Source organism: Euprymna scolopes, chromosome 36, assembly GCF_053919585.1.
Source record: "Euprymna scolopes isolate OS-2025 chromosome 36, ASM5391958v1, whole genome shotgun sequence".
In the NCBI taxonomy this organism is placed as follows: Eukaryota; Metazoa; Mollusca; class Cephalopoda; order Sepiida; family Sepiolidae; genus Euprymna; species Euprymna scolopes.
The window spans coordinates 64,651,146-64,664,532 of record NC_136517.1 but is presented as its reverse complement, the minus strand read 5'-3'; the positions used below and the strand labels follow the sequence as shown (position 1 = coordinate 64,664,532).

General features: G+C 36.6%; 1 protein-coding gene across 1 annotated transcript in view; it reads left to right on the top strand.

Annotated features, from left to right (window-relative positions):
- The window catches only part of LOC145260551 (uncharacterized), a 165,945-nt gene extending 156,683 nt beyond the window's left edge, over positions 1-9,262 (top strand). The window contains exons 8-10 of the mRNA XM_080118787.1: positions 244-358; positions 681-812; positions 7,240-9,262. Of these exons, the coding sequence (XP_079974913.1) occupies positions 244-358; positions 681-812; positions 7,240-8,030 (1,038 nt within the window). The 3' untranslated portion in view covers positions 8,031-9,262. The remainder of the gene's footprint in view (positions 1-243; positions 359-680; positions 813-7,239) is intronic.
- The last annotated feature ends 4,125 nt before the right edge of the window (positions 9,263-13,387 follow it).

Below are 13,387 nucleotides of genomic sequence, written 5' to 3'. Positions count from 1 at the left end.
AGATTTCTAGCAGCTAACATCCATTCGGTTCAAACAACTCTCTACAAACATTTAATTTTCCTTTGGCTACACTTAATAAATTTTATTCCAGTTTTAACTGTTGGAAAATGATGGCACTTCATGCTATCATATTGCTATGTCAAATGTTACATTTTTGTCTTGTTTCCTCATTGCTTCATGTGTTTTGTATAAACTTCAAATTCCTCTTTTCTGCCATGCTTCCTCATCTGTTGTCACTTTTAGGTTGCTCCCTATGATGAATATTGGCAAGATAGATCAAGGTGTGTGTGTAAAGATGCTGAAAAACTTTGCCGCTCATGTATGAACACAATAACTGAAGAATTATATTTAATTCCAGGTTAGTACTGTTAAAATGTTTTTTAATTTAAAGTTGTCTCTAAATTATTTATTAGAAAACAAATAATTGTGGTAGATTTAGTTCAAACTTTTTGCCACAAATTTTTGAATGCAAGGACAGATATTAACACGTTTCATGAATTTTCTGTATTTTTCATGCACATATGTATTGGAACAGAAATAAAACACTTTCATTTTATTTTTACTTTTTCAAAACGATGCACTGTTTTGTGACTGGGAATAAGGGTTGTGGCTAAATGTAATAGATCGGTTAACCAGCCTCGTCTCTCAGTGATCTTTTGATCTGATTTCTTGTTTTCCAGCCAGAAGCTGTTCACTAAATGTGGCTCCACTTAAGGAACCAGAAGATGATGGATCGGAGTTTATTTTCCAAATTTGTCTCGGATTATCACTTGCATTTCTGCTGATTATCTCCATTGCACACTGGAAATATAGTAAGTTCAATGAACTTTATTTTTTCATAGACTTGTTTTATTTGTCAAACACTCTCTGAAGTGAAACATTTGTTTCAACTAAGATTTTGCATGTGCTATGTAAGAATTTGGAACTTTCAAAAGTTATCACCTACTTCAAAATTGGTGTTAAGCTTAAATTAAATCCCCATGGTGATATGAAATGTTATGTACAATCTTACTAATCACTTTAAACTTTTTGGATCATTGGAAAAATTTGAATTTAATTTGATTTCAAAAACGATTTTTGGACTTATAACTTAGTTTAAACAAATTTATCAAAATTATCCAAACTAAAACCTCAAAATATGTAAATTTTTACCTTCATAAAAAACAAATTGAAACTTTGCATATGTATATAAAATTAGTAAGGGTAAAAAATCCACTTGATTTAAAAGATTATAAAAAGTTTTAAAATGTTTTGTCAAGAAAAAATGCTGTCAGACCTCATTAATAAATCTAAAGTAAAATGTAAAGAATGTTAATGTTTTTAATTTATTTTAAACCGTTGGGTTTTTGTCTGATTTCTTTTTATACAGTTAGGTTCTGCCAGCTAGCTAGCCCTAAAAAATCTTACCAGAGGTCGCAAGAATGTGTCAAAAAAAAACCAAAAAAAAAAACCTCGAGTCTTTTAAAGACTGGAGTATTAAGTATAAATGAATTCGTGAATTTTCATGCCTGTATGCCAGAAAAACCTTTTAGTGTCTTTTTTTTTTCCATTCCATGTCTGCATTACTTGGTTATTGTGATTTCATTCCTTTGGCAAAAGGCAGTCAACAAGATTTCATTCTGAAGTGTGATTCCTCACTCTCCCTATGTTTGCATACTGATTGTAAAACAATTTTTTTAAACATAAAATGTTGTTTGGAATGGAGATAGAAAGTAATAAAATCACAAACTAATAAATGATTCTTTTATCTTAATATTGTTGAAATTACTTGGTTTCTTTTCCATTGATAAAACATACATGAAAACCCAGTGAAATTGCTCATTAAAATGGAAGTGTATTTTCAAAACTATTTTAAAGACATTCCAAATGTTTTAAGAATTAAATTTGATTACTAACGTGTTCTAAATTTTTGTTACCCTTGTAGATACAATTCAAATATGTATCTTTTTGCAAAAATTAGTTTTTACAAAGTAAAAGAATGTTACTGTAGATCAATTCAATACCTCTGAAATCACTTCTCCAAATTAAGACAAGATTCATCCTTTTAGATTATTACATGTGGACATTTCCAAGACTTAGAAAAACAAAGATAAATTATTTAATTTAGAATTGGACCAGTTTCACAGCTTTGTTTCATATAAAATGAGCTCTCTCTCATAAACTATACATACCTGCCCTGTTTTCATATTAAGAATAATTTTCTTAATAGCAACTATTCCTTTAGAAACTGAAAATGGGAAGGTTGTTTTCTAAACTCCTAAATCTTATTTTGCATATCACTTACCAATTATTTTCAAATTGCATTTTGTCAATTAACAGTGAACAATTTCAATATTTGAAAGTAAATATTTACTAAGATCTAACTCATGTAGTATATGTTCCCCTAAGTGTATTTGTTTCCGAAAAGATGCAGACATTACATGAAGGTTTTATAGTAATGAAAAAGCAAATCTTTTTAGAAATTTTAACTGAATTTAAATTGGAATCGGAAAAATTTTGAAATCGTCCCATCACTATTGTAACTTTTATCTACCATCATCAATGGTTCCCATATGATGTTAAATGATTAATAGTTTATATCATCACGCAGCATATGCACTGCTTCTATGAATCGTTTTATTCTATTCTATAATTTTTCTGAATTATGTTAGGGTAGATGATTTCCCTTTTTCCATTTATATGTAATCATACTTGGTTTTTCCATATCTGACTTTTCAATATTCTTCTAACCCTACTTTTAGTGGGCAAAAAGTCTTACCTTTTGTATAGCTTCCATATTTACATGAAATCTCAAAATTCTTAATCCTAATTTTTCTGTAGGAGGCTTGACTTTCACAAGTTTCCAGAGAGTAAACTTGCTCCTGAATAATGTCCTGATATCTAGATTATTTATTTTAAGCTTTTTCAACAAGCCCTTAAAGTATGGCATACAGACTGGTGAGTTTACGGATGGTGTCCCCTTGGTGTTTGGTAGAGATTTCTTGGGGCTTATATCTCTCTGGATATTTGTGGGTTTTTATGAGGAAATCGCTTATCAAGGTCACTCAAGAATAAGAAATGAGGCAACATAATGATCGTTAGTGGTGAAAATTGGGATAGAATTTAAGGGATTTCTCAAGAATTGTTTGCATTGGATTTGAAAATAACTATATTGTAGTCAGCTGGAATGGAACCATTCTGCAGGCAGTATTAGAAAACTCATGGAACTTGTGCTTAGATTTAAGTATTGTGGGAAATTGTTGATAGTGGCTGTAACTGAAAGAGTGCTTTTGCAAAAATTTCATGGAAGAGGGGACTATAGATTAAAGTTCACATGAGCATTTGCCATGAGAACAATAGAGCAGAGATGACTTTGCAATGTCCCTTCTGTGGAGAAAGGTTTCAGGAAGAAAAGATCACCTAGCTTTCAAAGCAGGCCTTGAACTGTCAAGGCAGGATAGATGTGGCAAAAGTATTCATTTTAGGATGCATTTAGCTACTATAGTTAGAGGATTGCATTGGGAATGATATTCTGGAGTGGTAGAATGATGCAACAACTTTTCCAGTGACCTTGTCAACAGATTTGATGCAAGTCTTCTACTTCAGATCAAGAGTAAAGGGCACTAAAAAGCTTATCTAAGCAGGGAGGTTCTTTCAGACTAGAGTCAGTCATATTAATTATAGCCAATTGGGTATCAGTGTTTATGGTGAAGATAGAGGTTAAAATAAAAGTTCCTTGATGCCAGCTAAGCAACTGATCCTGACATTATTTCAGTCATAGTAATTAAAAATCGTTTTGTTATTTTGAGTGGTCTAACCAACATGAAGGACATTGCAATCACCAAGTGTCAATTTGCTTAATGGTACTCTCAAAGATAGTTATACCATAAATGTGAGGATGGTGCAACTAAATGGCAAATATAAACGCTGTACTGTGAGCAAGCGCTACTCTAAAGCACTTGTAGAGATGTTTAGGGTATTATTTGGCGATGCCCCTTCCACAATGGAAGGTATTAATGTACTAGCATTCAGTGTCATGGAATCTTGAGGATCATGAAGTTATAATTGCCTCTGGAGAAATCGGCTAAAGCAGTAGAGTTGATGCTTATTTCACAAGAACAGTTCAAATTTGGCCTCCTGTGATTGGGTTTCAACCTCTGGAAGGTTGAAAAGTATACCCTGATTTAGAGATCTTGTAGGAGTTTAGCAACTGTGGTTCTGGGTTTTCTTTTTATTTGAAATTTTACTTTGTTAGCTTGGGAACTTTGAAAAGAGACTAGGGATGATTTTGTAGACCGTTTGAGAAGGAAAAGCTGTAGCAGTTCTGACTAATATAGCATCGAGAGGCCCCTGCATGATCCAAACTACATTTATCAAATAGCAATGCAGCAGCCATAGTATTTTGCAAAAGGAGTTCCACATTGTTTTTTTTTTTGTTTTTTTTTTTCATACTCTTTTTAGACTGCCCATCTCCTTTTGATATATCTTGTTAATATGGAGTAACCCAGATATGAGACCACAACATGCTAAAAACGGATAAGATTTTCTCTGGTCCGAAATTAGAGCCTGTCAGTGTATCGTATAATCCGGATATAAGAACCCCCAGATATAAGAGCGTTGGGTTCTGGAGAAGTCTCTTATATGCGGGTTACTGTACATATTGCTTTTGCTCTCTCTGTTGTATACAACTGAAGATTTTTCTTTACATGCTGGTGAGTTGTTTAGATATTGTCCAGTGACAGTTGGCTTTTGATATACAGCTGACATATCACTCTGATCAGTGAGTTATCAGCATGGAACACCTTTTTCTTTTCCATTGTGAACTGTATAGATGGACAGTTCACATGGTCCAGTTATGTTTGAACATCTTTACAAATACTTTAGTGTTGATACTAATGTCCTTTTTCTAAAGGTATTCCATTAATACATTGGCCAGTATTGGACAATAGTGATCCTATTTAGGCTTTCTTCCTGTCAATATATCCCATTGAATCCATCAAAGTATGTAGTTTCTACACCGGTCAAGATATATTTTTTTTTTTTTTTTTTAATTTAGGAAAGATTAGATTTTTTTTTTTTCCTATGAGGTCACCTGCTGAATATGTGTTAGTGGTAACTCATAATGCCTGGAGACTGGATCTAGAAGTAGAGAAATTGCATGACCCATTGAGGCCTCTTGATTATGGATGGTGACTTGAGAACTAGATTCTGGTCATGAGCTGTAAAAACTGGAAAATACATACATTCCAACAATACTTTGATCCTTGGGTTAGATGAGCAATCTTAGACAGCTGTAACAGGCTGACAGGTCTGTTGGATCAAACCATTTCATACAGTACCTTTTCCAACATATAAACTGTATTGAAACCCATCTGAACCGGAAGAAAGTGACTTGGAGTTAATAAAGGATTTTTACACTGGATTGTAAATACATATTTACATGTATAAACGTGTTGTTGATAAAATCCCAAGTTTCTTTATATGTAACATTGTTGAACTAATGTTTTCCTTGTTGAACTCCATGGGAAGTCCAGTTAATGGACACTTTAATTTTTGCCATAAAACATGGCTTTAATCAAGAATCCTTCAAATACAGTTGTCAAAATTTAGGAATGTTTTCTGATTATGAATAAAGAAAGGCATAATGATTTTTTTTGTAATGGAAATGCTTTTCTTTGCAGAAATTGTATGTACTGAGAAATGCTTTTCTCAAACATTTAATTGGGTCATATTTATATATTTGTTTATCATGTCTGTTTATCATGTCTGTTTATCATGTCTTGTTTATCATGTCTTGTTTATCATGTCTTGTTTATCATGTCTGTTTATCATGTCTGTTTATCATGTCTTGTTTATCATGTCTTGTTTATCATGTCTTGTTTATCATGTCTGTTTATCATGTCTGTTTATCATGTCTGTTTATCATGTCTGTTTATCATGTCTTGTTTATCATGTCTGTTTATCATGTCTGTTTATCATGTCTGTTTATCATGTCTTGTTTATCATGTCTGTTTATCATGTCTGTTTATCATGTCTTGTTTATCATGTCTTGTTTATCATGTCTTGTTTATCATGTCTTGTTTATCATGTCTTGTTTATCATGTCTGTTTATCATGTCTGTTTATCATGTCTGTTTATCATGTCTGTTTATCATGTCTGTTTATCATGTCTGTTTATCATGTCTGTTTATCATGTCTTGTTTATCATGTCTTGTTTATCATGTCTGTTTATCATGTCTTGTTTATCATGTCTTGTTTATCATGTCTTGTTTATCATGTCTTGTTTATCATGTCTTGTTTATCATGTCTGTTTATCATGTCTTGTTTATCATGTCTTGTTTATCATGTCTTGTTTATCATGTCTTGTTTATCATGTCTTGTTTATCATGTCTTGTTTATCATGTCTTGTTTATCATGTCTGTTTATCATGTCTGTTTATCATGTCTGTTTATCATGTCTTGTTTATCATGTCTGTTTATCATGTCTTGTTTATCATGTCTTGTTTATCATGTCTTGTTTATCATGTCTTGTTTATCATGTCTTGTTTATCATGTCTTGTTTATCATGTCTTGTTTATCATGTCTTGTTTATCATGTCTGTTTATCATGTCTGTTTATCATGTCTGTTTATCATGTCTGTTTATCATGTCTTGTTTATCATGTCTTGTTTATCATGTCTTGTTTATCATGTCTTGTTTATCATGTCTTGTTTATCATGTCTTGTTTATCATGTCTTGTTTATCATGTCTTGTTTATCATGTCTTGTTTATCATGTCTTGTTTATCATGTCTTGTTTATCATGTCTTGTTTATCATGTCTTGTTTATCATGTCTTGTTTATCATGTCTTGTTTATCATGTCTTGTTTATCATGTCTTGTTTATCATGTCTTGTTTATCATGTCTTGTTTATCATGTCTTGTTTATCATGTCTTGTCTATCATGTCTTGTCTATCATGTCTTGTCTATCATGTCTTGTCTATCATGTCTTGTCTATCATGTCTTGTCTATCATGTCTTGTCTATCATGTCTTGTCTATCATGTCTTGTCTATCATGTCTTGTCTATCATGTCTTGTCTATCATGTCTTGTTTATCATGTCTTGTTTATCATGTCTTGTTTATCATGTCTTGTTTATCTGAAAAACATTTTCATTTTTGCTTTCAGTTCTTTAAAGATTAAAAGAAATGGAAGTAATATAAAAGTATTTGCAAAATCGTCATGAATCCATTATCTAAATATTTCTTGTCTCTTTATACTTTACAGCAGTGCATTTCCGGGTCCAAAATCAAGGAATTGTCCTTTTCCTGGATGACCACGAACCACACACGAATGCGGTTACTAAACTTGTCCAATACCTGAATGAATGTCATCTGCGAATCTTTGTTGCATCAGTCTTTCTGCAAAATCCCGACATCCCAAATCAGTTGGTTGTGATGACTGAGGCGCTTAAATCTGACTTTATCCTCTTGGTACTTTCCAATGCCTTGCAAAAGCGGATGGAGGCCTGGGACAAGCAACAGGATTATGTAGAATTCTTCAAAGAAGTGAATTCCAATATTCTTACCAAACAATTTCTGGAGATTCTAATGGCAAGCAATAAATTGCACGTGTGTAAGTTTGACCATGTGGATGGATTCGGACATTGGCCAAAGCCTTGTTACTCACTGCCAACTGACCTGACTAAAATGATTATGGATCTGAGTGGACTAAGCCGTAGCCAAAGAATGATTCTTTGTAAATCTTGGAAATCTCATTCTCTTTCTACTGAATTGCACAAAGGAATTCAGAAAGCCATTTTGTATGAAGAATCACATGAAAACTGGTTTCAGGAAAAGTATGTGTGTCCAAGAAATGTGGTTGATTCGTATATCGCAGTCGATGAAACCAGTAGAACGGAAAGTTTTATCTCTTCACCAAAACTAAAAGAAATTTTTACAATTTATCAAGATAAGTTTACCAAGTCCAAGACCCACCCAATCATTACTGAGAGTATTGATAGTGAAGCAGTAAGCTTAAATATGGAAGAAATCAATGCAAAAAATCTACAATTATAATTTTTCTGTGGCTTTATTCCAACTTTTCTGAAGATTTGACAGCTTCTCTTGTCTTCAAAGAATCTCCATGTCTTTAATTCTTCCATCTCAAACTAAATTTTATATTTCTGGAATGTATATTCAGAACCTGTGTGTATTTGTCATTAATCATCATTCAATCTTGTCAATTATTGCTATGAACATGAGATTGATATTCTGACATGTTTCATCCTGTATTAACTTTGTTAAAATTTTATTTGATGATATTTTACTTGGTGATATTTTATTTTGAAAGCCAATCTTTGTATAAAGATTATAATTTCTCTTTGCATAATACGGACTATCCCAATGTTTTCGTTAGTGTCAATAATTAGAAAGTATGCTTTCTTCAGCATCTTACACTGGCATGCTTTTCAATGTTTTTTTTTTCTCTATTGACGTTAATTCTTTGACCTCAAGTGTAATGTTCCGATTGAATTCTTGAATGCATACTGGTATTAGCTGTTTATGCATTGTTTCCTGACTTAACATGGTGAGACTATTAAGATGCAAAAATCAGTTGCAGTCTTAGTCTTTACAAGGATGTGGAGAACTGTCAGACTCCACATATCTGAACAAAGTATCCAATCTGGATGTAAGGGTCTGCCCTACCTGTGGTGGATCTGTACACCACATTTACACATGGTCTATCAAGTAGGTTATCACTGATCCCTTTTTCCAAACTAAACCCAACACCATAGCATTGTGATCTACTTATGAATAGTGTAGCTCTTATGTCTGGTATTTATACCCGGATATTTTCATACAACAGTTTCGCATCTATTTCCAATCTAAAACACTTAGTACATCTCTTTGTACTTGTAGGTTGGCTTCATGTTTCTAACTTTATGCATAAATTTAAAAATTGTATCACATGATAGTGTTCGACCAATCACAACTCTGAATTTGTCAAACAACCACGACCCTCCCATTTTGGTTTCAGAAATATTCTAGGGGCGTCCATAGTTTTATCTGCATGTAGTGTGATGATTATATGGAGAAATTGAGAATGATACAATGGATGTGTGATGGGAGTGGGGGCTGAAAAAAAATGGGAGGACTTGTACAAACATTTTCTGGACATTAAAAATTCCCATAACTTTGCTAGAAATTGACAACCAAATTGTTAAAACTATTTTCATACATTCCATGTTTTATAAGTTTTACAAATTAAACATTTCAATTCTTTTTTCCAAATAAAATCTCTACAGATACTTTTTTTTTTTTTTTTCTCAAATCTGGGAAGATTTGAAACATAATTTCTCAGAGTGAAAAATTTTAATTTCAGATTTTCTTCATATCATGCAACATTCTAACTCTATCTTTAGAGACAATGGATGCCCCCTGAAAGAGTGTATGTGTGAGGAATTCAGTTTAACAAGGGTTGCACAATCTCCAACTGCATTTTTCCTGATCCAGTTTTTGCTTTTAAGTGCATTCGCTTTCACACTTTTGGAACATTAGTCACCAATTTAAGTCCTGATCAGCGTTAGCTGCTTAACTTTTTTTTTTTTTACAAGAGATAGCTATTTGTATTTGTTCTGTGGATATAAGTTTTTTTTTATAAATTAATGATGGGTGCAGAATTTCATGTTTGCTAATTTCAAATGAGGATTAACTTATCACAACTTGCTGAATGTCATCTTGTCTTTGTAGAATTGCATCACTATCGTTTGCATATATGATCTAACTTGGCGGAGGTCAGCAATTTGGTACCACGAATGTAGATTACTATTTCAACAAGTGACAATTCCAATATTTCTACAGAACTGTACGCTATGAAGAGCTGAAATTGAATTGATAAAGTTACTTTTTTTTTTTTTTTTTTTAAATGGCAGGTGATAATGTACAAATGTAAGACATGTTAGCCTTTTTGAAGCGATTGACGAGCAGTGTCTTCTCTTTCCTGCTTTTTCGAGAGTCAAACTGGTTGAAAAAATTATTTATGGCTGTGTATTGACAGCTGTGTTGGGTGTGAAATGGATGAAATAAATACTTTGACCTTCACGAAAAGTTTGTCCACGGTTTATTTTCTAGTTTCTAAACATTGGATTAATGTTAAGTAACCATGTTACACATGAAATTGCCTTAATGTATTTAATTTCAAAGTTCAGATTATTCAATATTTTTTTGCAAGATAGCCAAAACGTCATGAGAAATCTTGACCAGGTCAAGATTTCTCATGAGGTTTGTGCAGAATTTATAATTTATATAAAAATATAATAAAAGCATGAAATGTTTTCATACAGTTCTGTAGAAATATTGGAATTGTAGCTTTTAATTGTTCCTATTTACAATGCCTCCTCACAGCAGTTAGACACCAGGGTCGTTTAATGTGGAGAAAAGGAACAAAAATAAAAATTGTCTCAGTCGTGAAGGATTTCTCTTCCACTGACAGAGAACAAGAAATTGAAGTGCAGCAGCTGAAGAACAGATACTACACTTTGAGATATTAAATCTTTTATTCATGTTAAAAAATAGTCAAAATCAACGATAAACAAAAAACTTAGGCAAATGGCCAACTCAAAAGGGGAGATTTTGGGGGTCGTTGGTCATCCTTGTCACTCCAGAACTAAACAAAGTCAGAAGTTTCTCCCAGCTAGTATCTTCTTTCACCATAATACCGCATTCACCCTTTCATATTTGGGGACGTCCTACTTAACTCCCAATTTTTGAAACATTTTTTATTGATGTGTAAAAACAAAAAAGATAACAATAAAATGGTACAATAATTCATTTGTGTCGAGGGCGGGGGGGAAGAAAAAACAAAAGGTGATTAGTAGGACCCTCCCAACCCCGTCTAGTTGATAGACTGCCCGTTCCACTAGGTTTGTAAAAGGAACCTCGCTTCTGCGGGTCAGTCTCTAGGTGGGGATGCCCTCTAGATGGGGGTGAATGGAGAAAAGAAATTTTTGTGGGTAAGGGATGGAGGTTAGTTTGTATTTCTTTTTTTCCAAGATGGGTAAAATTTAGAGGAAGGGGTGAAAACAAAAATTGCAGGTAAGAGGGGATGGGGATCTTGGAGGCTTCCTAATCGGGGAGGGATGGAACACAAACTCAGCTAGCTGAGAGGCTACTTGTTTAATTTTACTTTACAGAACTGCGCGTTCCACACCTAGGCGGGGAACACGTATTCAAATTTGGCTCCTCTTCATACACACAGACTTGCCACATATATCCATCTTCTGTCAAATGCTGCGCGATGCAGCCTTCTTCTATCACATCTGATCTTCACCCGTAGTTGGTGTTTAAAGAAAGCGATCAGATCTTGATCAGAAAAAGACAACCCCCCCCCCGGCAACCTTGCAGACGCGACGTCCAAATCACCATTCTCGCCACGGCCAGGATCGTAACGTAGACCATTTGTCTTTCCCGGCCCCACGGCGGCCTCACGTTGTCCACAACATTGGATACAGTAATTGGGCGAGGATGCTCAAGGTCAATGCGAGCCGTCACTCCGTTGACATACGACCAGTACTGGCGGAGTTCGCGGCAATCGAAGAAAGCGTGATCCGTAGTTTCTACGGCCGTTGTCCCACAACGGGGACAATCAGGCGACTCCAAAAACCAAGAACTGCATTGTATGCTGTTGAGTGGAAGTGCATTTCGAGCCAATCGCCAGGTCAGAGAGAACTCCGAATTGTTCAGATGACTCGAACCTGGCGCCCAGCTCCACGCGGAGTGGATCTCACTCTGCTGCCACCCCAAACGCGCGCATAGCGGGTCGTCGTCGGCCCCCTTCACTAGATCCCTGTGGAGTTCCCTACGGGTAGCAGTCACAAGGTCACTGGACCTTGGTAGTCGTTTTAGCGCAGCTCGGCACTCTTTCATGTAGGCAGATTCTCCCCGCGGCCTGCGACGGCTCTCGATGGAAGGGTCGAGAACGAGGTCGGGGAAGGCGGCAGTAACCACGGGGTGCCACGGTTGGTCATCCTGCATATAGTGGCTCAGGAAGGCCAGCCTCTCAGCATCTCGATGACACTTAAAGTCCGGCATTCCCAAGCCTCCCTCACACGGACGTTGAATACAGACCTGTCTGCTCACCCAGTGTCTTCCTCTGTCCCAAAGGAGCGAGGACAAGAGTTCGACAAGAGTTTTAGGTGTTGTGCAGGCAGGGGAAGTACGGCCAGTCGGTAAAGGATGAGAGGAAAGACGTAAGTGGCGCACGCCTCAGCTCTACCCTTTAAGGAAAGTTTCCTAGGAAGCCACGAATTGACTGCAGCCTCCACCTTTGACCGTACCTCCAACCAATTCTTGTCAAGCTGGAGACCCGGTCCGAACGACACGCCGAGGATCGAGACCGGGCCATCTGTCCAGCTGAAGGGCGCCGGGAGGTTTGCATTGCCACTCCATGCGCCCAACCGCAGTCCTACCGACTTGTTGCGGTTAATCTTGGCCCCCGTGATTCTTTCGTACTGTGTGAGTGCCTCCGACACGACCTCAATGTCTCTGAAGCCCGACACGAAGACCGTGACATCATCGGCAAACGCGGATACCTTGGCAGCTGAGCCGCCAGGCAGAGCCATTCCGCACAGGGTCGAATTTGCCTCCCCATGTCTCAGCTTGCGGAGAAGAGGCTCCAAAGCCAGGACATAAAGCAGGGGCGACAGCGGACAACCCTGACGAACCGACCGAGAGATAACAAAGGGTTTCGAGCGCTTTCCGTTCACTTGCACGACAGCCATGGGCTGTCGATACATTATGGAGATCCACTTGCAAAAGTCCGGTTTAAAACCGGAGGCCTCTAAGACAGATGCCAGGAAACGATGGTCGACCCTATCGAAAGCTTTGGACTGATCTAAGTTGATCAGCGCGGCTTCCGTGTCGTCATCTATTCCCCCCTCTAGGATCGTGCGGATAAGGTGCAAGTTGTTCTGAATCGATCTCCCCTTCACAGCGTAGTTCTGTTCCGGTTCAACCAACTCGTCGATAACAACCTGCAGTCGATTCGACAGGACCTTGGCCAAAATCTTCAACTCTGTGTTTAGCAGAGTTATGGGCCTGTAGTCGTCTAATTCTTCCCCTCCATGCCCGTCACCTTTCTTCAGCAATGTGATCACTCCCTTGGTCACCTGCCCTGGGATGGATCCCTGAGCAAACCAATGGTTGAACATATCCGTCAGAAGAGGCAGAAACATGGGCGACAGCCTCAAGTACAGTTCGTATGGCAGACCATCAAGTCCTGGCGATTTGTCACAGCTGACCTGCTTCAGCGCAGTAAAGACCTCCCGCTCCGTCACCCGGCCCTCGCAACTAGCCGCTCTAGCCGCCTCAAGGCGGGGAGAGTCGGTCAAATAGTCGCTAAACTCAAGGACCGGAAGATCGGGCTGCTGTGTAAA